Raw genomic sequence first — 26,883 nt, forward strand, 5'->3', positions numbered from 1 at the left:
ACACATTTCAAGTTTGATTACTTGGTAATCAGAGATGTCTAAATTCAGCACATGATTAAGACCAGTAACTGGATTGCATTTTTTCCAATTTGCCAACTGGGTCAATCTGATTGATTAAAAAGATCTACACAAATTGAGAATTGTTGTTTTTTGCTGTATGTTTGGTTGCCAAGAGACAGCACAAACAACCAAAGTAATTCTCTTTCACCAGGAACAATTCACATGTTCCAAGTCAGCATGAAGGTTATATACCTGCTGCTCCTTTTGGCTCGGGCACGTGCATAAAATGCCTCATAGGACTTAGGCTTGAGCTCGAGAGCCTTGGTGGCAAACTCCTCAGCCATCCCAAAATCCTGTCAAGAACAATTGTGAAAGGAAGAAGAGAGAGAATCTGAGTGACATTAAGAACCAAATATCAATCACGCAAGTTTTAACGCTTTGTCTTAATAGACCCATGAGAGCGGTTAGTGCACTCATGGCAGCATGCTGCATTCTGGTAGTGAAGTGTGCATACCAAGGGGACTGAATTAACTTGCTCACATTCTACCTCAGTCCTTCATTCTGCTCAGGTGCATGAATCTGAAATCTGAGACTCTCGTTTAAATTATGTCTTTGAGTCTGAGGTCAGAGTTTCAATGAAGAGCCATAACTGTCAGCCCTAATGATGCACTTGTGGCAGATCCTATTAAAATAACCATTAGAACTTCAGGTTGCCTGTGTAATTAGGAAACACATCGAAGGACACATGGTGACTCTCTCTTTATCTCTCTCTCTCTCTCTCTCTCATTCACGTAATCTGCTGCCTAATTGCACTCAAAACACTTCTACGAACAGCCTGTGAGGCTCATCTCCTGAACCTAGGCAGACCATTACAATTATCCTGGAGGAGAAAATGAGTGTGCATGTGATCAGTATAAAATGCCTATAGCCATTTAATATACTTAATTCTGTTTGTTAAGGCTCATAGACATGTACTATTATCCAACAGTCGTTATAGATGTCATTGAAGCATTTAACATCTATCCACTGATGTTACACATATACTTCGGCAGACATACATTGGTTTTGCGGCGGCAGCGGGACAGGTTGAGATACAGGGAAACCCGGAGCTCCCTGAATGCCTTCAGGTCTTCCCCGAAACCTTCCCTCGGAAACTTCCTCAGTGCATACTGATACCTCTGAGCGGCTTCCTTCATCTTCCCTTTCTGAGAAAGAAGGAGAGAAGGAATACATGAAAAAAATAAAAGAATGCTTCAGAAAGTCCCAGAGAACCTTCATTGAAATTTACTGATCATAGTTTAAATGTGGTATTTCCAAGAACACACTGAAGTAAGTACAGGTAAAACCATAGATGGCTCTTCAATACCATGGTAAGATCAATGCAACTGTGGTTTATGTAAAGTAAATCTAGCATTCGTTATTAAAAACGGTAGCCTAAACACTTCACAGACATTTTAAAAATGATATATGTCCATTTTCAAAAAACAGACCTTATAAAGCAGGTTTCCCTCCTCCATGAGTCTCTGCAGAAGTATGATGAGGATGTCAGGTTTGGAGGTGGCCATGGCCCATGCAGCATTACCTTCAAGAAAGAAAGAGAGATGTCAGTCCAGACAGTCAATAACACACCGACCGACTCAGAGAAAGACTTTCCTAATGCTTGTACCTGATCGTTCATAAGGAGATGTTCTGTAGCCTTTAGCAGTGACAGTGACAGCAGAACAGAAAAAAAGAAAAAGAAACAAAAGAGAAATAAAGCATAAAGAACAAATGCAAGGAAAACTCAAGAAGAATAGATGTGTATTGGAATTTGGAAGAAATATAAACTACCATTCAAAATTTGGGGTTGTTTTTTGAAAGAAGTCTGTTATGCCGTTATAACCGTTTTATATTTTAATATACATTAATTGCTTTGATGGCAAAGCTGAATTTTCAGTTGCACTTTATTTTACAGTACGTGTACTTATAGTGTACTTACAGTGTATTTATCTAAGAAAGTTCTGGTAATACAAGGTAACTACATGGGGTAGGGTTAGGTTTTAGGGGTAGGTTCAGGGTTAGTACCTAGTTATTACATAGTTATTGTAATTACTATAATAAGTACATAGTATCTACATGGGGAACAGGACTGTAAAATAAAGTGCTACCGAATTTTCAGCAGACATTACTCCAGTCTTCGGCGTCACATAAAACATAAAAGACTCTTTAATGACTAGTTCAGAAACATTTCATTATTGTAAATGTAAAGTATTAATGTTTTTTATTTTACTAACCCCAAACCTTTTAACGGTAGTGTATATAATGTTAAGCAATAAGGTATGAGAAACTGTGAATATACAGTAGCACAGTTATAAAACAATTACTACATTAAATCAGTTTTTAAAAAACTGTATATAGCAGTTTCATAAAGCAGATCCATCATGTGCAACCCTTCCATGTAACTATATAATTCATAACATGTAATCTATGGCTAATAGTTACACAGTTACCAGGCAAACTGGTGTTTGGATATCGCTTCTGACTATATCAGGTATTTTAGAACAGCTGAAATGTTGCATCAGCCAATCAGCATCCAGGACTGGAATTGTCAATTTATAATAACGAAATAAAATGTTAAAACTGCAGAAGTGCCACGTCAGGCTTGCTTTAGGACAACTACAGTAACTTAAGTATAAAAGTATTCTTTGGCAGACTTTCTAAAACAAAACCTCTTGAGATGGTTTGGATGAGAGTTTGACATAAAAAAATGGAAACTAGATCTTTTTGCTTGTTCTGCAGTATTATCTGTATAGCAAAAGGGAAATGAGCAAGCAAAAAAATTGCTAACCTCTACATTGCTCCTTTCTAGTGGCTAACTGGAAATATCAGCTAATGCTAATTTAAAACATGGGTCATTTTTCAGTGGTTATGGAGCTTGCTCACACAAGTGGGAGATTTTTCTTTTCCCCAATCCACAAAGGAGCTTTTCTGAACCATGTCTAGTATGTAGACAAGACAGATCGCACCACAACGTCATTAAAATGCGTCTGGCAAAGTCATTGCCATCATCAACCCCAGACTGGCAGAGACAGTCTCCGTTGCAGATGTAATTAGACGTTTTTTAAACTGGAGGGGGAATATGCTCTCCTAAGATTTGCACTCTGTGACTTTGAGTAGAAAGCTGAGTGGACTTCGCTATAAAAGTCTTTGCCCTGACGCAGAGTGTGAATGACAGTCCCATACATCACCAGCGGCCTACTTAACTGTGGGCTAACAGTCCTGCACGGCTCTTCTGCGAATATGGCCTGGTTTCAATTGCATTTAGGACTCAGCAAAGGAACGCTGTGCTTTTACTCTCAGAGAAAAAGGGAGAACAAATGGAACTCGCTACATTCTAGACTTAGAATGGACAAGCCCCTCCTGAGAACCTGACAGTGGCGATCTAGATTCTAAAGGACGGCTCATGCACCCAGGAGACAAAAAAGAATGTGTGTCATGATGTTCTGAGGTGAGACTCACCCAGTTTAGCCCCTTTCTTCAACAGAGTGACCACGACTGAGGTGTTTCTGCTACCGATGGCCCGGTCCAGAGGTCTCATGCCGCTGTAGTCCATGTGTTCAATCGCCGCTCCGCACTCGACCAGGTAATGCACCTGAAAACAGATCGCCCAGATATGGACCTGCTATAATACTGTGATAAATGTGTGTTTGTGTATGCACACAGAGAAAGGTTATCTCGGCTTACTATGTCGGCGTCTCCGTAGAAAGCAGCCAGGTCGAGCGGGGTGCGCCCGTGTTTATCTGTGTGGTCAATCTGAGCTCCCCTCTCCACCAGAAACTCAACCACTTTCTTCTGCCCTTTCAAACACGCCCACCCGAGCGGGGTCAGACCTTCTTTATCCACTGCTGTCATACATGCTCCTACAAAGAAACACCATCCATATAGACTTCATTTGATAAAAAAAAAAAAAACACACAGTGGATTGGGGAAAACAACACAAAGGCTCAAGTTGCATTTTTTTTTTGTACCGTTGCATTTTTTTTTTACTTTTTACGCCTACATGGGTGAGATGCTGCAAAAGATTCAAGATGCAAGTGCCACGGTCAAAGATGTCCATCTAGCACGCATTTACATAGAAAAACATCGGAAACGTAGTGTAGTAGAATGAAAAAACACGTGAATTTACAAAAAAAAAAAAAATAAGAAAAGATTTCACAGCAAAAACACTTCAAGGTGGATATTTGACAGTTGTACTAAAATGAAATTAGATGTCAAGGCATGTAGTATATTCTGTACAATATTTTCAGCAAAGTTTTGATAATGTTGATAATTGAGAAGTCTTAGAAATTACATATTGAATATGATACAGTAGGCTAGGGCTGTCAAAAAAAAAAAATCGAATTTTGAATATTCGTGGAATTTAAAATAAAAATCCACATTCGAATGCAAACACGTTACATTGGAATTTTAGGTGTGCGTTAAGGAGGCTGCTTTAAGGCCTGCCCCTGGTCTACTTCACATTCCACGATCTGTTCCGTCTTGCGGCCAGCAGCATCCGCACAGCTTTCAAAAGCCGGACGAGCTCGACACGCAGTACCACTTCTGTCTCATCGTTTACCTTGTGCGTGCGCTGTTTGCGAGCCCTCTATGACGAAAATGACAATGCAGACGGTGCATGGACGCGGACGGCCTAAGTATATTTTGGCCTTTATCAGTGGCACACGAGATGCGATGACAATGTAAGTGCATAACTTACTATACTGCATTATAATTTTTTTCTTAGCCATACAGTTGAAGCCACTAGATGCAGTGCTGCTGCAATGTTCTTTCAAAATATTGTGCAGAAAAAGAGAACCTCAATGTGGAGAAGATCTTGTTTACATCAAAACTGAAACCAAGCCGTTCACACAGAACGCATATTTCATGCATTTTCTAGTGGGACATCTTCTATCACTGTCGCACTCACGTCTTGCACAAGAATGCCACATGTTTAGAAAGCCATGTGAAATTAATGCAAGTTCAACATTTTAAAAACATATCTCAAAACTTTATGGTGGGTTTTTCCCCATCCCACTGCCTCTCATGTTTTCTGTGTGATTGGCTTTCTGCTCGTTGTATTAAACTATGCATGCATACATGATGCTGTTTTGTTTATAGTTGTTTAAGCAACTTGATTATAACTGGTTTATAAACATTATTTTAAATATTATTCACTTCACAGTCATGTATTCTAATGCTTTGAATAAACTTGCTCAGGAGAAAAGCCAAAAGCTTTTCTTCACCCATTTTAAATTCGAATATAAATATGAATTATGATAATATATTGTAAAGTACAAAATTGGAATTTAGTTTTTTTTTAGCCATTTTGACAGCCCTACAGTACACGTTATAGGACCAAGCTAGATAAGGACATCCAAATCACTACTACGGACCCTGTGAGAGCAAGAAGTCTACAGTCTCCAGGTGTCCCTCGCTTGCAGCCACCATCAGTAGAGAGCGACCATGTTTATCACTGCAATTCACATCTGCACCACGCTGTAGAAACAACTCTGCTATCTAGAGAAAAGAGAAGAGAAAAGGAAAGAAAGTAAGAGAGATGTCTATGTAAAATGACTTTTTTTCTAAATAAAATGGGTCTTACCTGTGTGTGTCCATGTCGAACTGCATTAAAGATTGGTGACACCCCTCTGCGGTTAGTCTGTGCTACACTGGCACCTTGATCCAGCAGGAAAACACACCCCTCTAGTTTGCCCCGGCCAGCAGCAGCGGTTAGGGCTGGAGAAGATGTGCATGCTCAAAATAATGATCTAAACAGCACAACAGACTCTATCGCAAGGAAACTATCGATGTGTCCACATGTGACTACTTCCCTACTATACAGACTGTGAATTGAGTATGTATGCTAAAAAAATGGTAATGGTAATTCATAGCATTTGCTCTTGATAGACACTTTACTATCCCATGAAGCCATGGGAGAGGAGTTGTGAATAGCAACGAAGTGAGGCAACTGACACTGGTCGGTCATGTGACAGCAACAACATGGCAGATAGTAGCAGCATGTCTGAATTGTATTTATAGTACTCACATTCATACTATGGAACATACTCTTTTGACTTTGAAGTAAGTTTTAAACCGAATGTAGTACGTACTAGACAGTATGCTATTATGGACACAGCTTACATGTATGTTTGTAAATTTCAAATCTTTCAATACTGCATTAAATGACAACTTTTATGTCAATTGTGTAATAGAACAATGGCTCATAATTGTTTTACACTAAGACATTAATTGTACTTTAACTGCAGTGTAATGTGGTGTATTTACAAACCCGTTTCACCCCACAAAGTATCGTGACCGTCAATCTGCACCGAAAATTCATCAATGTTCAATGCAAGCATCTTTTTTAACACCTGTAAATACAAATTAATATGTGCGATTTAGTAAAAATTAATATAGTGATGATTAAAATTAGTATGTTTTCAATATCTGGGTGTTGTGTGGGTTTAGTACTTGTGGTTCTAACCTAGCTAATCAGAAAACCTCTAAATCTAACAAATCCCCCCCCCCCCCAAAAAAAAAAAAAGATCCATTATCATTATTATTTATCTATAGTGGTCTAATTCTAAATAACCTAATATAAAAACAGAAGAAAATAGTCTATGGTACAAGCTGAATGAGGGAATTTGTGTTTGGTACCTTTTACTTTTGTGTGTATGTGTAGTGTGGGGTATCCTGTGTGTAGAGTGTGTCTTCAATACCTGTGTGTGTCCCATGCTGGAGGCAGCAATCAGTGCCTGCTGCAGTGCCTTGTTTTTGAGGTCTGAACTCCACTCCTGCTCCAGAAGATACTGCACAATCTCAGCATGACCCCGCAGAGCAGCGTGAACCAGTGCACACTGACCGCTCTTATCAGCATGATCCACCTAATGCATATAACAAACGTATACTGTATGTACACAGTTTTACTTATAAACCTGCACTGAACACATTCATGGTAATAAAAAATAAATGTAATTCCTTATTACTTTCAGCTTTTTGAGCAGCAATCATCTAGTTTGTCACATTGCATTGTTAAAGCGCTCTTCTTATTGACAAGCTTCTATTAATAAATAAGTAGTAAAGAAGGTAAAACTGAAGAGGAACACCTTGGACACTATACAGTACACGGTGTACAGAAATGATTTAAAAATGAAACAATATAAACTTTCCAGTTTGAAAATAGCAGAATTGTTTATGTAACCAAAGTTACCAAGCCAGAAAATAACTGCATTCTCTTTTCATTGAGTTTGATTGACATTTACATGCACACTCTATGAAGTATTTAAAGTTAATGAGGACAGCAGCATTTAATGACTGTCTTACTGTTAGAACATTTCCCCTCATTATAACAAAACAATAAAATATAGATTTTTTCCCCATAAAAATGCATTTCCCATTACTATATGGGGGTTTACACGTTAAAGTTTTTTTCACATGTATATGGCATCAGAATTAAGTTCGTTTGGATAATGTGAACACTGTTATCTGAGTTTGCACCTGTGCCCAAAAAGGCAGCTTTATTCTTCCACTTACTTGCAGTAGCTATATTGCTTGTTTTATCAAGTGTACATAAGGTGTACGTCTATTTCATTCTGTTTCCTTTTCTAGCAAATCTAGAGTACTGTGACAAAATTGTGTCAAATTCTGTAATTATGCTTTTTTGCCTTTAGTAATAGTTTAGTAATAGTAATAGGTTAGTAATATCTGGTAATATGTTTGAATCACTTATAGCTGGTTTGTGTACAAAGGGGGGGGGGGGGGGGGGGGGGGGCAACTGACCTTTGCCCCCTTTTTGCATAGTAAGGTGACAAGTGGCAGATGTCCAGCAGCTGAGGCATAACAGAGGGAGGTCATGCCGTTCTCCGACTGCCCCTCCACTGGTGCCCCACACTCCAGGAGCAAAGCAGCCATCTCCAGGTGTCCCAGGTGAGACTGCACACACAGCACTGGTGCACTGTTCAACACCTCAGTACGGTAACACACACTCGCCCCTCCCAGAATCAGCAACCGGGACACCTGGGGACAAAAGTAAGACTGGTTTTACAATTAGGTAACTGGTTCAATTATTCATTAATTTAAACAGTTCAATCATTAACATGCATTAAAAATCATTTTCACAATGAACAGGCTGTTACAGTAATTTACTCACAATTTACAATAACTTTGATTTGATTTCAGCACTCAAACCTTAATTCACAATCTACATCTTCAGTCTACAGAATCGATCTACATCACAATCTACATCTTCCTTTTATTTCAATTGACATCTTCAATCTATAGCCTCAATCTATCAATTCTAGGTTAAATCCACAGCCTCTCTACATCTTCTACAATCTTAATCTTGAGACTGTAGATTTTAGACTAAGGCTGTAGTCAATTATAAATAGATATAAAACAACAGCTTCAATCTACAGCCTCAATCTATATCTTCAATCTACAGCCTCAAACTATATCTTCAATCTATAACCCAAATCTATAATCTACAGCTTCAATTTGCATGTTTAATTTATAGCCTCATTGTATAGTTTCAGTTAACATCTTTAAGATGTTTTCTATAATCTACAGTTACAATTCAGCAGATTAAATCTATAGCTTCAATCTACAGCATTAATCTATATGTGCAAAATACATACATACATACATACATACATACATACATACATGTGTATCTCAGTCCACAGCCTGTATCTACAGTTTACAAATGCAAGCAAATCAACAGCCAATCCTTGCCTTTATCTACAGTATATATTAAATATACAGCTTCAATCTATAATCTACAGCATCAATCTACATATGCACTCTATAGCCTCAATGTATAGCCTCATTATACAGCCTACTGTATTTGTACAATATACAGTTAAATCAATAGCTATCAATAGCATACAATTTTTTTTTTTAACATATGGACTCAATCCCAATCCCTCTACCACAGTTTCCTGCCCAGGATTTAAATATTCATTTTAATTTGCTCTGTAAGGATTTGTCATTTCTAATTACAATACTAAACCACAAAAATGGCATATAACACATTTACACACGTCTTCATTTTGTGAATGGGGGGTTGGGGGAATCCATCCAAAAAGTTACAAAATAAAAAAATGTAACCTTCTGTGAAAATGACTTTACTGATTAACCAAACTCAGTCTACACTAGGTAATGAAGGACACCAGGTATGAATGATTTGAAAGAACAGCCTCTGATTCACAAAATGCGCTGTCAAAAGCTAAAAAGATTAGATGCAGTTAAGGTCTAATATTCTTCATAATCTGGAATAGCAACAGTAAATGGATTAATAGTGTATGTTCTCACTTCGATAATTCATATCGAGTATATAAAGGGATATAAAGATATTGCAATAATTATTAATTATTAAAAGTTTATTATACTTAATAATAGATCTTTTTATTTGAGGGTTGTGTTTTTTTGTTACTAAGTGCGTGACGCTCCTGCATGTATTCATAGTCACCAGTTGGGGTGAAATGAACGCAACCTGGCATTATTTCTTTTTTTGTGGACACGGGCAGTGTGGTAATGGAAACTTGATTTAGATGCTGGATGAAACAAGAACACATTAAAAAGAAGCAGAATTACATTTATTTATACAAACAAGGCAGGAATTAATGAGCAGCTCTCCAGCCAAATGGCTGTCAAGGACGCTGGCATGTACACACGGACTCAGAGTGATGCTCGTTTCATTAAAACTCCGTAGGAGAGGAAATTACAGGGAGAGTGGAGTCTAGACTGCAATTAACACATAACAGATTTAATAAATAAAGGTAGTCATTACGTAAGGCATTTTTCAGTAAGCCTTAGTTCTATGTGACTTATGAAATCTCGTTCATTGTGGATGACTCAGAACTCTGTAAGGCTATAGCTCTTCTTGTGCGGTTGAATGCGTCAGCCACGGTAATTGTTGGAGCTGTGTTCTACAATTCAGAAGTGCAACGCAGTTGTTCGTTTTAATTCTTTACTCAAGATTGACACTGCTTTTTTTTAAATGATGGTCACATTGGCACATTGAGGACGAGTATGTGTTTGTTTTTTGTGTGTGCATATCCTCAAACCTTGACATTGGGTGTGTAGAGGTTTCTGAGGGAGGAAAGAGCTGCAGAGAGGCTGTCTGTACTGTAGCTGATCCACAATGGTTGCAGAATACTTGACGAAACCCCAGTTCTCTTACCGTGACCCTGAGGACAAAGAAGGAGGAGCAGGAAGAGTTAAAACACAGGTCACATCAGTCTAACAGAGAAGGATTTTGAGCATCTGAGTTTCCTACCTTGAATATGTGAGCTTTAAGAATGTGGTGGCCAAGCTCCATAGTTTGCTGGCGGTTGAGCTTTCCTTCTTGACGTGAAAGCATGAAGGCCATCAGAGCGTGGCCACTTCTGTACACCACACATCAATAACAATTCATCAGAAATCACCATCATAAGGAACACCATCATCCTGATTCATCCTAAAAGCGCCTCTCTTGAAAGGTCTCGAGTAGAGAATGGTTCCTTTTGAAGATGGACATATTTCACTGATTAACACAGTCTACGTCAATGCAGTAACCATGTCTTGAATATTTAAGGGGAATTTTTAATGGTATTTTTATTTGAAGAAATTATGTGAATAGAGGATTCTACTTCAAGAGAATAAAGATTGAGAAGAATGGTGAAAGAACAAGAATGATTTTTTTTTCCGATATTAATTAATTGCAAATAACATTTTTATTCACTATTATGTGAAAATTCATAACATCAAAATGTTCCGTTTTGTCACCTCAATTTAAGAATTACATGAATAGTGTAAATGATTTAGCCAATATTTTCATCAAGAATGTGAAATTAGTAGTTTGGATCACTAGATAATACTGTTGGTTATTTAAAATGTCTATTATATGTTCAGCTACTTATGTCGTATCATCTTGCACTCTTTATCACTCTTTCACTGTTAAAAACTGAAGGATCATGCTGGAATTCATGTTTGGCATCTGTGAACATTAAAGCTCACCATCTTTGATTTTATTGGCCATCTCAGTCATTTTGACATTTGTTTGACTGCTGAGGCAGGGCAGTATATACATTTTACTTAAAACTTTGTCATAACAACAGAAAATACCAAATATTGAGGAGGGACTTGTCCCTCTCAAAGCCTCTGATGGTTACAGCCCTGGTCTAAATGGCCCTACAGATGCTTAATGTTGTCCTTATACACAGCAATATATTTGTTTTCTCTCTGAATCACAGTCCATGAACTTTTATTTTTATGAGTCCATGTTTGATCTGTGTTAAGTGGGTCACTCTTCAGTTTATAACAGTGATGATGCCTTTCTAAATGAGAACACTGAGTAATGTGTGTGTGTTTAGATGGAGAGATAATTGAAGTGTCTACAAAATGAAAGAGAACTACACAAGAGTAATTTCATGTTCAAAGGCCACACACACACACACACACAAATGCATTTTAGTTACTCCCTTTCTGAACTCAATTAACAAATCAAAGAATTACATATAAAAGATGGCTGACCTGTACAAATACTTCACATGCTTTGCCATGTGATTGCTAAGGTATATCAGCTGTAGCCCATTGGTTATTAACGTTCCAAGATGTTTTGAGAAGTTTTCGTGGCATGAGCCGTTACACCACTGTGGGTGTGCATTATTTTTTTAATAATTTAATGTAACGTAGTCAATTATTCCGCTTATACTATGATTACCACACCTCAAGACATACTGTAGATCAGATGATATATTTCAAGGCATTTGTCCTGTTGTTGTACTTAAAACGGTATTGTGAGTAGGATTAATTTCTTCCACATCTTATTCAACGCCTCCATTGCTAATTCCAAATAGCAGCACAGTAAGAACAACCATCGATGTAAGCGATTAGCTAAAGGCATGCAATACGAAACAGACACCTGCCATTTTTAAAAAGCCTTATAAACAGAGTTTAAATATACACAAAGTAACTTCATGAGCATAGAAAAGAGCAACAAGATGGGCCGATGCCAAAGTCCAGTAATGTCTCCGTCCTCAATCCAGTAGTTGTTGACGTTTTTGAATTCTTCGCTTAGGGACAGGGACACGCCAAGCCAACGCCAAAGAACTAGCACTGAGGAAAGCCAACTGTGCCATTGCCTTGCATTGCCTGTGTTGAGGCAAAAAAAACTTGCACTAGAACAGAGACTACAGCCAATGGCCAATTAGCATGTACTTCAATTGCGGGAGACAACAGAACTCTGCCATACCAACAGGTGGTAGTAGTCTGTATTCGGCATTCAAACAGGGAAACTGAAAGAGTGAGAACAGTGGATATACAAAGCAAGTATAGGCACCAGTGGCAGCCTTTTCTGTATCGTTGATTAGCTGATCTTCGACATCTTGATTCCATAAAGCCATGGAATTATTATAATAATCCTATGGTCAAAATGAGGTGACAGGAATGACAAGTGTCTGTTCATTTAATCTTTATTCCATTTGCAGTTTAGTTTTTTCTTGTGCACTCATTTGCTAAACTAAAGAGCCAATCAGAGTTCTTTCTTGCCAACAGACTCCATTGCCTACTCGACATCCAGAATCAGCTGAAAAGCAGCGACTAGAGCCAATGGTGTGGAATACACCAAAAAATAAAAATAAACCTGACAAACACTCAAAAACCACCCGACATTGCCCAATGGCCAACCGTCAGCTTGGTGTGTCCCAGGCCCTAAATGACATTGCTGTCAGATGATTTATGTCACTTCAAAGTTTCTACTGCCTGTGAAAATGCAACCAGGAAAATTGCCCTAAAGAAAAAATGGTTGCTAGTTCCTGTAACTACCCAGTATGAAAGCCCCTTATTTCTTTCTTCTGATGAAAACAAAAGATGACATTTGAAAGAATGTGGGTAAGCAAACAGTTGCCGGTCCCCAATGACTTCCATAGTATGAAAAAGACGACTGTGGGTGTCTGCTATGGAAGAATACTATGGAGTTGATGACAAAATGTTCATTTTTGGGTGAACTATACCTCTAAGGTTGGCCAAGCTAGTTATGACCTTCAAGAACACTTGATAGTTACAAACAGGTACGTTGTAGTAGAGTTGCAACTGAACTTTGCAGAAAGGTAGATTTCCAGAAAAAGGAGTGGGTGTCCCTACTGGAGATCTACTGCATTTCTATGCAATTTCTGGAAACTGGCAATGCGAAGATGGCAATGCGCTACAACTACTGTTAACACCTTAGCAACCTCATCCTTGCCTTAAGCACCAACAACTCCAAACTGAACTACTAGTGTCAAGACAAAATGTCATCAATTCTTACCTTGGGTCGCAGAAAAAGTCAGTGCTCTCGCCATCCGCCCTCCATACAAGCCACTCCCTAAAGGAGGGGTGGCAGAACATGCGTGTTCTGTCTCGACGGCCAATCAGAAAGCAGGAAAGAGCGTCCATGCGCTGTTGGAAGTCCTCCCATTCCAGCTCTCCTCTCATGGACCCGGAGTTTAGTGCCCGGAAGAGCTGTTCATCCGTTAGAGGGTGCAAAGATGCCAGAGCCACATTTAGCAGTGGCAATACTCGTTCAAATGCTGAGGCCGATGGGAATTTCATGTTGCACTGCAGCAGGTAGAGCTCAGACAGAGACACAGGTATAACCTTATAGCTGGAGCTTTTAATGACCAGGTGACCCTTTTCAAACAGATCGAGGGTTAATTTTAAATAAAGATATGAGCCTTGGCTGCGGGCAACCAGGTGGGCGCTGAGTTTAGAGATGTTTGCCGGGTCGGCTTTGCCATTGATGGCAATGTTGCTGAGGATATCAGGGCTGTGGTCTATACGGTGCTGGATGTAGGAGTTGAGGTCAGAGGTTATATCCTTGTTGTCATGGAAGTCATCCATAGAGATGATGGGAAAAGGAAGGAGACTGGTGACTTCCTGTGATGATCAACAAAAAAGCCAATGCAAAGAGTTATAAAAATAAAGCTCTTGAAAATGTACTCTTTGTATTTATGTTGATATGTTCATATGATTTTGATACACTTTTATACCTTTAAGAAAATTTTAAAAGCTTTAAAAGAATATACACTACAAATTTTACATTTAGAAAGAAGTCTCTTATACTTAAATTCTGCTATTATCTTATCAGAAATAAACAGTAATAATATAACAGTAATATTTCCAAGTATTATTACAATTTAAATCAACTGTTTTCTATTTGAATATATTTTAAAGTGTCATTTATTACTCTGCTGGCAGAGATGTTTTTCAATTACTCAAGGCTTCAGGGTCACATGATTGTTCAGAAATCATTTGAATATGTCGATATGGAGCTCAAGAAACATTTCTTAATATAATCAATATTAAAAACAGTTTTTGCTGCAGCATGGTTTCCACAAAAACCTTAAGCAGCAAAAACAGGAATACATTTAATTTAAAAACATAAAATTAGAAAATGTTTTTTCCAAACTGAATTATTTCACAATAGGGGCTTTAGCACCGCGTAGTTCTAGGAACGAACCAGCAGGGTGGTTCCTAGAGAACCAATTTCGCCCTCTGTCCATTTTCCTGATTGCATTCGGAACAAGCAGCAGGAACTTTGTAGCAGGCGACAGCGTCGTCTTTATGCACGGTTTTTACATACGTCAACAACCGGTGAATGGAGAACGGCATGATCAGAGCTGTTTTTGTCGTGTGTTATGGGTTTTGTGATAACAGAGATGGAAATGTAAATCCACAATTTATGCAACTGAAAGAGCAAAAAGTTGGGGTAACTTGAAGTGTTACATATCGAGGCTGAGAAAAGAAACACTGAAGACAACAGCTAAATTTATTTATCGCTGTTTTCCATGTTTATGAAGTACTGGAAGTATATTTACATGGCTTTTTGCCATGTAATGCCAGTTAGCCGGTGTTTCATATGCATTTGGCCAATCAGAGAGCACTTACAGAACATCAACTCTTTTAGACCCTACTCTGAAGTTCCCCCAAACAGAGTTTCTAGAACTAAAACTGTTCCTAGTTACTGTGGTGCGAGCATGCCAAGAAGCGGGTTCTTCTAGGAACTATGAAAGGTTCTTCCGGTGTAAAAACCCCTAATATTACTGTTTTCACTGTATTTTTGACCAGATAAATACAGCCTTGGTGAGCTTCTTTCAAAAACATTTAGAAAATCTCAATTATTCCAAACTTTTGATCGGTGCTGTATTTTTCAAGGGTTTGTTTTAAATATGAACATCACAAATTGTTCATTTAAGTTTTTTTGGGATTCACACCACATGATATTTTACAATCTAAACTAAACTTCATATGTGATTAAAAAGGTCAAATTATCTGATATGTCTAAAAAGGGTGACACACAGTCATGGGGGTCTGCAGGGGTCCTCCTTATGACATCATGATGGTTGCACCACATGACTTTGATCAATAAATTATAAAACAAAACTACACAAAATTGCCATTTTCTGCATAATTCAGATTCCGGTTATACAGCTTTCTGCCTGCTGCAATGGAAAGACATGCAATTAAATATGAACAAATGCTGGGATTTTAAAGGATGAAACTTCACTGGCCGTTCTGCACCACAGCACAAGAGTAACGACCACCACCAAATCTCCTATATTTTGAATAATTATAGTTCCTTTAAGATTACAGTTTTGTGCTGTAACCACTGACAACTGGCTGCCCTTGATGACTGCAAGAGGGAAAATTAATGAATACTAAAGGGCCACAAAAGTCTGTTCATTTTTATCTTACCGCACATCCTCATCATCATCTGTATGGGAATCACGGCAAATGTTTTCCAATCAAAACAACTGCAGGATTAATGTTATAGAATAAAACCCGGCAGCCTGGTTGTGTGGGTTGTCTGGCACTTTTAGGTCACTGCTCTGAGAAGTTGTGAGTGAGAGAAAAAGAGACAGTGTACGTGTGTGAAAAGTGTATAGGGACACGCGTAGCATCTGCTCTGTTGCATCACAGCCCTTATCCCCTCTTATATAAGCTTGGTTCCTGCAGACCAGAGTCCAGCTCTGATCAGACATGGATTACACCCACCCTACAACACTAGCCATTGACCGGCATCCAAAACTCTCCACCGCAACCATCCTGAAAACTCAAATCGCAAAAGGCACATCAGGACACTGAACATTTTAAACCTTCTCAGTAGTCCTACCTACCAGCAACCCCCACCTCCAAAAAAAATAAAAAAACAGTCCAGTCAAATTAAGGATGCAGCTTATGCAAAAAAAAAAAAAAAAACATCCTTACCACTAGGTTGACCCTGATGGTCACAATCAATTTAAGCCAAATAGGAAATTTAGAGATGATTTTGGTGACGAAAGATGCAATGGTGTCTCCATAGTCTGGTTTGTGGAACTCTGCCTCATTAAGGCCGTCCACTAGGATGACGTAATCTTCTTCTGGAATCTTCCGCTCTGCAGAACACAACAGAACCACCATGGTTAGATGAACTAGAAGTCAAATGCAAGCCCTGAGTTTGTTAAGAGTTGGGCATTACGTGGGTTTGCTCAGGTTCTTCTTTTGGTGAAGTTAACAGGAACAATGTGTACTGCTGAATTCATGTACTAGGTGATTGTAGAACACCCAGCACAATAAAATCCTACATGCTGCTTTCTTTCACCATATGATGAGTAGGAAAAAGTGCTGTCAGTTTGTAGTGAAACTCTCAACTCTCATCATTTTTGAATACTTGCCATTTGACAAATAGCTGCAACCCTGCAAGGAATAATTCACATAAAAATAAAAAATATTCCACATTTGGAGCTTCACTTTCATTGTATAGAGTAAATTAAAGGGGGGTGAAATGCTTGTTTTCACTCAATCTCCTGTTAATCTTGAGTACCTATAGAGTAGTACTGCATCCTTAACTCCAAAAAGTCTTTAGTTTTATTATATTCATAAGAGAAAGATAGTCTGTACCGATTTTTCCCGGAAAAACACGACCGGCTGGAGGCGTGACGTGTGGGCGGAGCTAAAGAATCACGAGCGTGAGTAGGCTTTTGCGTTGAGAGCGTTTGGAAGCTGTGACTTTACCGTGAGGAAAAAAAAACATCATCCAAAACAAACCATGGCTAACAGTCAGATTCAGCCATTTATTTATGATCCAGAATCAGATCCCGAGGCTGAAACTGAACGAGAGCAGCAGCAGCAACGACTCGCTCCGAGCGGGGCTCGAACCCGGGTCTCCAGCATGGGAGGCGGACGCACTAACAAGGAGGCAGAGATATTTTAAGCAGTTTTAAGAAATAAACGATACGCAAATCCGTTGTCAAACTGGGCCTTGTTTGTAAAACAAGCATCTTCGAAATGCAGGGAACAAACACAAACACTTGCACAACTCCATTGATGCTCTGTAAAAATAAACTCCATCCACTGGTCCCTTAATGCTGTTATTTTTTGGTAATCTGTGCAGGGTTGTCTTGCCAAGTCTTTTGTGACTTTTCGCGACGCTCTCGCTCTGATCAGTGAATGTCTGTTGTGCTCTCAGTGCTGTGCTATACGGGAGAGCGCGCTCTTCCGGCAGATGTGCCCTTAGGACCCATATAAGGAAATTCTGCTCCATCTAACGTCACACTCGAAAAAAACTTTCCGAAACTTGTGACAAACCGGAAGGAGTATTTTGGGAACAAAAATACTCCTTCAAACGTACAACTTAATTTTTGAAACTTTGTCCATGTTTAGCATGGGAATCCAACTCTTTAACAGTGTAAAAAACTCAGTATGCATGAAATAGCATTTCACCCCCCCTTTAAACTTTCTACCTAACATTTGCTTTTGCATTGCACTGAAGAAAGTAAATCAGGTTTGGAACAGCATGAGGGCGAATAAATGATGGCACAATATTAATTTTGGGGTGAATTATTCCTTTGAAGTCGCAAACGTAATTACTTCCATAGTGTGGGGCTTTCTGAAGTGAAATAAGATCTTTGACAAGAAAATTAAAAGTAGGGCAGGACCTGATTTTACTGATCAACAATTGATTGGATCATGAAATGAGTGCATTCAATACCAGAATAGAGGAAACCTGAAGCAATTCGGCATTCAGTTCGGAAGACTGAAATATAGCATGCCTACCTAATACCTAATACCTACTTTTTGAGAAGCTTTATTTTGTACTGTAACATGGATGCTGAAGTTAAAGTATGGAGTGAGTTTTGGTTCTTTATTACATGCGAGAAAATAAAAGATCTGAGAGAAAAAAAAAAGTTTGAGAGAAAAAGTTATCACACTGATAGCAAAAAAACATTTCATGAGAGAAAAAAGAATATTTGAGAGAAAAAGTTTTCATGCCAATAGCAAAAAATAATAATATTTGAGATTAAAAAATGTTTTGAGAGAAAGTATTTTCTCATAGAACATAAAAAAAATATACATTTGAAATTTTTTAAATTATTTCTGAGAAAAAAAATCTCTCTCAAAATACTTTGAAAAAAACTCTCAAATATATATTTTTTGCTATCAGTGTGAAAATATTTTCTCTAAAAAAAAAAGTGTTTCTCTCGAAACGCTTTTCTTTGCTCTTGATGCAATTTCTTGCTCTCGTGTCAGGATTTTGCTTTCACTGTGAGAATTGTGTCATGGGCGGGGCCACGTTCCTATTGGCCAGTCGGGTGAGCATCGTCTTGTCTTGGGAGTCGAACTGAATCATTACACCATTGTTCGGTTCACCTGTATAGAGGCCGCCTCTGCCTTATGGATAGTTAAGTTGAGCAGTGAGCACGGACACTCCAATGTTTGGGTAAGATGATGACACACAGCTGGCTGAGCAAGTTCAGTATCACTGAAGATTAAACATTAAAAAATAGCACTCATATTCATGAATGAATGTGTATTATATTATTTGCTTGCTAATCGCTAGTAAAGCTAACCAGCCATCATGCTAGGTAAACTTGCAAACTCACCTGGTCTATACTATGTTTAAATCAAATGCCAAATTAATGTTTTGATTTAGATAGTTTCACGCCTTATTTATTGAGTAGTGAGCTAGTTTCTACCTTTGCACTTGCTAGCCTCAAAGCACCTGAAGAGTAACTGCTTGTTCTTACAACCTCCCGCACAACTTTCAACTAACGCTAGTATGCATGGAAAGTGGCAACCCTACAACTAGCTAACGTTAGACAGTGATTGATATACCGTTTGAAAGATTTAAAATAAAAAAATAATTACCATGAAAGTACAGGTACAAACATATTTGTGGGTTGCTAATGTAAGAGTTAGTCCTAGACCTGCAATTTACCTTGTCAGCTCTAGACCTCGGCTAGATGGTAAAAAATATTTAGAATAAGCCCGTGTAGCTGAGTTTGTGAGCTATACATGCAGTGTAGCTAAACATGTAGTGCAACAACCATACAAAGACTATTTTTAAAAAAACTAGGTGGGACACTTTCAAACGGTATATCAATCACTGCTCACTACTCACTAAATAAGGCGTGAAACTATCTAAATCAAAACATTAATTTGGCATTTGATTTAAACATAGTATAAACCAGGTGAGTTTGCAAGTTTACCTAGCATGATGGCTGGTTAGCTTTACTAGCGATTAGCAAGCAAATAATATAATACACATTCATTCATGAATATGAGTGCTATTTTTTAATGTTTAATCTTCAGTGATACTGAACTTGCTCAGCCAGCTGTGTGTCATCATCTTACCCAAACATTGGAGTGTCCGTGCTCACTGCTCAACTTAACTATCCATAAGGCAGAGGCGGCATCTATGCAGGTGAACCGAACAATGGTGTAATGATTCAGTTCGACTCCCAAGACAAGACGATGCTCACCCGACTGGCCAATAGGAACGTGGCCCCGCCCATGACACAATTCTCACAGTGAAAGCAAAATCCTGACACGAGAGCAAGAAAATGCATCAAGAGCAAAGAAAAGCGTTTCGAGAGAAACACTTTTTTTTTTTTAGAGAAAATATTTTCACACTGATAGCAAAAAATATATATTTGAGAGTTTTTTTCAAAGTATTTTGAGAGAGATTTTTTTTCTCAGAAATAATTTAAAAAATTTCAAATGTATATTTTTTTATGTTTTATGAAAAAATACTTTCTCTCAAACCTTTTTTTAGTCTCAAATATAATTATTTTTTGCTATTGGCATGAAAACTTTTTCTCTCAAATATTCTTTTTTCTCTCATGAAATGTTTTTTTGCTATCAGTGTGATAACTTTTTCTCTCAAACTTTTTTTTTCTCTCAGATCTTTTATTTTCTCGCATGTAATAAAGAACCAAAACTCACTCCATATTAAAGCATCTCCACATATACTAAAGTAATATTTATTTTTGAAATCTATTATTTTTTGTCACTATTGCTGCAATAAAAAAATTAAATTACTACATTAAATATTGGAACAATGCTTAATTAGCCGTTTGACTATAAATTTATATTAAAATCAACTAATAGCTAGAGCAGCCTACTTTGAAAACAGCCATTACAAACTTTTTGACAAGTGACATTGAGTTTATCAAAGTGAACAATTTAACTGCTTATCTTGTATTTGTAAAGTTTTCCTCTAATTTTCACACATGGAACATTTACCACAATAAACAACCAAATCAAAACATGACAAAAAAATAGCACATGTGAAAGGTGCAGTTTAATGAGAAACAGAAACCGACTAATCTTGTATGATCTGCAATATATAATTAAGCAACAGCTAAATAAACCCATTGTCAAAGACAAAATGTATTCATTTTAATACAAAATCATGCATGTATTATGATCAGAGATATTTGCACCCTGTTCTTTAAGTACATAATGTTAATTCTAGCCAACATAATTAAAATAAAGGCTGTTTTCTCTACTTTTCTCGATGGTCTCTCTAATCTAACGTTACAAACCAGGAACACAGATTTTCTATCAAGAGTTCAGAGTGACAGTTCTATGTCTTCATTTCCATACTCGAAATTTGCTCTAGCCTCATTCTCTAAAATTCCTGTTAAGTCCTTCATCTGTCGTTCCTTGTGATCCAAGCCGTTTCTGAGGACCATCTGTTCACATCCGTACTGGGCCAAATTAAATGAGGCAAGAGCGCTCTTCTCCCCCCATTACCCCCGAGTAAACATATTTAGTTTTTATGTGATGGTGTGATTAATGACAGTAGCATGTGATGTGTCTCACCTTTGCGTAGAAGTGTGAGGGGCTCTAGGACTCCCTTACGGAAGGCAGCAGCAGGGTCCTGGACGCAGGAGCGTAAGCTGAGCAGGCTCTGCAGGTGCGTCTCTCTGAGCAAGAGCTCTCGATAAGCATTGAGACGAGGAGCTCTGCACAGTAAAGCGGACACACTGTGGACAAACTCTGGGACCAGGCATGTGTATGTGTTATCAGCCTGACAATAGTGATAGGCCACCACCTGCAACAGAAGAAACAGATAGGAATACATTGAAAGTGGGAGATTTGGACAGGTCCAAAAAGAGTTGTACAAAGGTATAATTCACCTAAACTCTTTTGGGTTCTATGGAATTAAATGGAGAAAAACTATCCTGACAGCTCTGGTGTGTGTTTCCTAAAAGCACTGTAAATTGCAGATAGACACAATTGACAACTTTGGCCTTATGATCTTCTTTTGCTTACAATGCTTTTGGAAACACATCATAGACTGGTGTGGACAAGGCTTCAAGGTGACAAAAAAAAAAGTACCATAAAAAATGGTCCATGTGACTTGTGTGCTATATTATGAAGTTATGTAATGGCTTTGATGAAGAACAGAACGAAATTGATATTCACTGGAAACCTAAACATCTTTATGGCGCAATCATGAAGGTAGAAGAAATGGCTGTTTTATGAATAAATCACTCTTTTGAATAAAATATTTGTTAATTTGATGAACCATTCAACAACAATAATCTGAATGATTTTTTCAATGAATCTGAATGATACAGTTCAGTTCAGTTCACACAGTGACTTGATCCAATAGCAGCAGAGGGGAATATTATCAGTGAAGGTACAAGAGTCTATTTTGGAGCTTAGTTGAAATGCTCTTCCACTGGGGAGGAGATTTTAGGTTCTGAAAATTTCTTCAAAAGCACTTTTATCTTTCATCTTGATCGAAGAAAATCTTATTCCTCATGATATAACCCCTTTAAGATTTGTTTGAATATCATGAGTCCCAAATCGTTCTGAAATACTGGAGAATCCAAGCTTTTGAACAGAAGTGAGAATGAAATCATGGCCTGAAACGACTTTCTACTGACAGATGGCTGATTAAAAAGACGTGACTAGAAGACTCAACAGAGACGGTTCAGGTCCAGATGTAAACGGAAAACACGCGCATGTACTGGCACATGGCAGAGTGTTGAATATGCATGTGGGATGCAGTTTGCCTCTGTCATGGAATGACACATCTAAAACATCGCACAATACGTCATGTGTATTTATAAATAAACATGAGAGCTGCTCAGTGGAATCTTTATATTTTGCTGTAAACAATTTTGAAGAGCTTCCATTAAAAAAAATGCAATTAAAAAAAAAAGGGTCTATTGACTGGAAGTGGGCGTTATTAAAGTTCATGTGTTTTGAATGCATGTCATGAAGCCTAATAAAAAACAATAATATATGTAATATAATTAGATTATTATTCACATAATGAAGGGAAGCAATTAATTAAAGTGCAGCTCAAATGTAACCAGCAACTACAGTGATCATTCCTATCTGCTTCAGAGATGAAAATCTCTTTATTAATTTAATATTCTTTTTCTTTGCCACTGAATAAAAAATGGAAAACAACACCATTTATTTAAAATATAAATATTTCGTAACATCATGCATGTCTTTACTGTCACTTTTGATCCGTTTAATGCATGATTAAAAAAATAATAAATAATAAAATCGAGCTCAGCGTTAGTTCAGTCAGGCCACGGAGGCAAGGCTGTGAACAGCTGATGCGGTCAGCTGTCAAATCGCTCCAATCACCACATCTCTCCTATTAGACACGGGACATATTTAAACGTGGCACTACTGCTCGGTCAGTATGCTCAACGGCTCGCAACCCTCCCTCCCTCCCCATTATAAGCATGAGCACATTACTGCACACCTTTTGGCTGTCGTCTTCTTTGTTTCAGATCACTAAGGCTTCCAAAATCTTAGCTGGTATGGACCTCTTTGGTGTGATAAACCCATCTTCATAACCATGCTACAGGATAGACGTACCACTGCCACATCCACATAATTATCATTGTTTGCCTTAAAGACTTTATTAAAAGTCTTAATTGTTATGTATTTCCAAATTCATGGTTCCAGGGGGTTAATGTTAAAGCTCTTGTATGTTCAATTATTCTGGGAGCAAGAACCCCCATAAGGAACCATACCGCCAAAGATAAATTGTGTTCAATAAACTCAAGTAAACTTGGCAAAGTGGTTCCTGTCTGAACTATTATATACATCTTACTGACTTGGAACAGTAGCATTGTAGCAAGTCATTTAACTTCAGTAATGGCATTCAGGAAAGACAATTGCTGTCAAAAAATGTAAATACCAAAAACTACAGATATTCCTAGATATAGACAATATCAGATTTCTTAGAGGAAGGTTGAGTTTGTAAGAGAAAAACACTGCAATTTGCTCTTTATTATTCACATGGTTCTAACTTCACCATCTCAGTGAAAAAACTCACACTGTCCAAATGGGCGTAAAGTCTGTACCTTGCTAGCCAGGCGTTTGACTGCCCCCTCTCTGTGCCGGTGTGTGTCTGGGGTCGGGGGGCAGCTGTTGCTGTGAAGGGGACTCTGTGAGGGGGGGTTCAGCTGATTGGTTTGATGGGCATCAGCCCCTCGATCTACAAAACAAACACACATAATTCCTCTATTATTTTACATAAAAGTAATGAATATAGGTATTGCAGCAAATCTTAAAATCTGACACAAGTTTAAGCATTCAGCTAAAGCCTTAAGTCTATGTGATCCAGCACGTTTAAATTTCTACTTCTGAGTTTCAATTTTTTTCATATAGTACTGAATTGACATAAGGGTGAGTAAATACAAAATGTTTAACTATTCCTAAAGGCATATCTTACTCTGGGGTGTAGCTTCAGGGCTGTTGGAAGCAATCTGTCTCATTCGTCCACCATGACAGCTGAGAGCCACCAGCCGTGAGATGACTGCGGTCTTTCCGAAACCGACATTACCTATGATGACAGCCCCTCTACCCTCACCGGCATCTCTTCCCCCAGTAAGCACCTCCTCCAGCCGCTGAAACAGCCAATCACGACCCACAAACACTGCATCCATAGAGACGCTGGGCACCTCAAACAGCAGGGGTTTGAGCATGATGTCCACTGGTTTGTAGGGCGTGAGACGAGCTGTAGGATTCAAACAAAATAGGAGTTAAAGGGATAGTTCACCCAAAAAATAAAACTGTTCCCATGATTTACAACTGGAGCCGTGTGGAACACTTTTTATGATGGATTTATGCACTTTTTACTACATTTTACTTCAATATCTTGACCACTATTTGCTGCCATTATAAAGCTTGGAAGAGGCAGAACATTTTTTAATTTACCTGATTGTATTCGTCTTAAAGAAGAAAGTCATATACAGTACACCTACAGTAGGATGACTTGAGGGTGAGTAAATTATGGGGTAATTCACACAGGCAAATCAGTGCATGCCCTGAATTGCTTGAATTGAAAACATAAAATCAAGCTAAAACAACCCTATTTGTTCTTTATACATTTCCCATATATGTGAGGTTAGATGATGCTTCATGAAGTCTTCTCAGGGTAAATGTACAGTATTAATAACATTTACTGTAGTGCTTGCATTTAATTTGGCAACTGTTGTAGAGGTTAGCCAGCAGCACCTTTAGTTTCTTGACTGCGACCCCCTGTATGAGCTCCATGCCACTGTAAACGCATGGAGGAGCGCTGGGGAGCGTTCCTCTGTTCATCCAGATACCGTAGCTCCTCCAGTTTAGTACTGCTAGTGGCTGCAGGGAGAGAGACAGAATGAAAGAAGAAGAGTCATTTAGGGTTGTGTTTGGCTCACAGACAGCGGAGAGATTACATGCCACCTCTGTGATCTCTGTGAAGAACAAACAATCTGCTGCTGTGTGGAGGAACACGTGTACCCAACACCCCCACCCATCCCAATACACACACACACACACACACACAATGTTTACAGATGGAAAAACACACAAAATAAATATATAGGGAGAGTGAGGGAAGCTGTTCTACTTATTACTTCCTCTAGGCAAGGAAAAAAAGGAAAATTAATAGGTCTTAAATATGTTTCAGGATGCCTGGTATACACTGCATTAATAAGAAAGCATCCATTACATAAAAATATGACTTAATATACTTGTCCAATGACAACCAGCAAAGAAAATATTTGATATTCAGAATATTTGTATGCATAAAATAAATTTTTAACATTTTCAACAGGAGAAAGTCTTTTAGTTTGTACACCTCTAGTCTCTAGGGCGGTACCATATAGGTACTAATAGGTAGATTTTGAGTACTAACATGTACCTCTAAAGTACCAATATGTACCCTTAAGGGTGTACTTTTTGAAAGTTTACCACCCCAGTTGAACCTTTTTTTCTGAGAGTATATTACCCAATCATAATTCTTACATTTATTCATTCAGTCAATCAATGGCTCATTTCATTCATCTTTTTCATTTCCCACCTCACTACACCCCTCCTATTCCACTCATCCATGTACAATCTACTATCCTGTCCCATAATCTAATCTCCCTGAAACCCATAATCTCTGCAGATGGGCATAAACAGAGGGATGATGATTGTCATTTGTCACGTTGCATTCGTTTGTGAAAGCACTCAAATGTGAAATCTTGATCCAGCCCTTTGAAGTTGCACAGATATAAATACATTAGCTTCATTTTTCACTGCTCTGTAGGACAAAGATCACCACAGACAGGCACTTGGCGAGACATTTTACTTTGTTGGAGTCATTCTGTATATCTGACAGCAATTTCCCTATTTAGCTTTACAGCAAGAGGAAATCAAAGCCACCCGCTTGCAGAGCTTTCCACAAGCCGCAGGAGGAGAGGCAGCCAGGCGATATAGTGCACTGAGCTTTTCCCTTTCAGGACATGCTACAGTGTTTAGGAAACAAGAAACAAATATACACAAACACAGACAACCAGCTGCAAACCTTAATACTAGCTAGCTTGAAGACACAAATATACCATTCAAAATTTGAGGTCAGTGAGGTTCTTCTTCAAATAAATTAACACTTATTCAGCAAGAATGCATTAAACTGATCAAAAGAAACAATGCATATGTTCAGCATTAATCACTGTTAATGTTAACTTATGCATTTACTAATGTGTTAGTTAAAGCTGCAGTATGGAACTTTTGACGCTCTAGCGGTTAATAAACAGAACTGCTTGCATTTCGCGGAAGATCATTGTAGCCGGAGCTACTTCTCTCTGTTTTTGTCTATGAAGAATCACAAAGGTACTGGGTTACTCCTTTGCGGTACCCCCGAAGCAATCCAAAATAGTCTGAATATAAACGTTTATTATAGGTGCACCCTAGTGATTCAGGACAGGCTAAAAATCCGGTTTGGAAAATGGATTCATGGTGTACTCGCTTATCATATACATTTTGTAAATCTTGAACACCAAAAAACGTTACGGACCGCAGCTCTGATTGGTTGTTTCTTACCGGGAGCGGATGAATTTCTGCAAATGTCAATAGGACCACTGGGAGGAGCCAGAGGAGCTTGATTTTTTCAAGGATTATCTCTCTCATATTCTACTGTCAGGACATAATGACAGGTTTCACAAATACATTTTTACAAATGTTACCTACTTCAGCTTTAATGCATTAGTTATCATGAACTAACAATGAACAATGAACACAGTTCAGGATTACTACTATTTTTTGTTAATGTTAACTTAAAAATATACTAATGCATTT

The 26,883-nt window shown here is 38.2% G+C and overlaps 1 protein-coding gene across 3 annotated transcripts in view; it reads right to left on the reverse strand.

The window, feature by feature from the left end:
- LOC113093078 (protein TANC1) overlaps positions 1 to 26,883 on the reverse strand; it is an 87,777-nt gene that overhangs the window by 3,918 nt on the left and 56,976 nt on the right. For 2 of the 3 annotated variants that reach the window (XM_026258930.1, XM_026258942.1), the window contains 19 exons: positions 24,796 to 24,921; positions 24,011 to 24,295; positions 23,640 to 23,773; positions 21,121 to 21,352; positions 16,243 to 16,409; positions 13,304 to 13,911; positions 10,295 to 10,403; positions 10,083 to 10,205; positions 7,798 to 8,034; positions 6,738 to 6,902; positions 6,308 to 6,389; positions 5,621 to 5,754; positions 5,412 to 5,535; positions 3,724 to 3,899; positions 3,499 to 3,631; positions 1,667 to 1,696; positions 1,491 to 1,582; positions 1,059 to 1,205; positions 253 to 353 (listed from right to left, as the gene is read on the reverse strand). In XM_026258930.1, coding sequence (XP_026114715.1) covers positions 253 to 353; positions 1,059 to 1,205; positions 1,491 to 1,582; positions 1,667 to 1,696; positions 3,499 to 3,631; positions 3,724 to 3,899; positions 5,412 to 5,535; positions 5,621 to 5,754; positions 6,308 to 6,389; positions 6,738 to 6,902; positions 7,798 to 8,034; positions 10,083 to 10,205; positions 10,295 to 10,403; positions 13,304 to 13,911; positions 16,243 to 16,409; positions 21,121 to 21,352; positions 23,640 to 23,773; positions 24,011 to 24,295; positions 24,796 to 24,921 — 3,205 coding nt within the window. The remainder of the gene's footprint in view (positions 1 to 252; positions 354 to 1,058; positions 1,206 to 1,490; positions 1,583 to 1,666; positions 1,697 to 3,498; positions 3,632 to 3,723; positions 3,900 to 5,411; positions 5,536 to 5,620; positions 5,755 to 6,307; positions 6,390 to 6,737; positions 6,903 to 7,797; positions 8,035 to 10,082; positions 10,206 to 10,294; positions 10,404 to 13,303; positions 13,912 to 16,242; positions 16,410 to 21,120; positions 21,353 to 23,639; positions 23,774 to 24,010; positions 24,296 to 24,795; positions 24,922 to 26,883) is intronic. The other variant, XM_026258935.1, reaches the window with a different exon arrangement.

Source organism: Carassius auratus, chromosome 6 (assembly GCF_003368295.1).
Source record: "Carassius auratus strain Wakin chromosome 6, ASM336829v1, whole genome shotgun sequence".
NCBI lineage: Eukaryota > Metazoa > Chordata > Actinopteri > Cypriniformes > Cyprinidae > Carassius > Carassius auratus.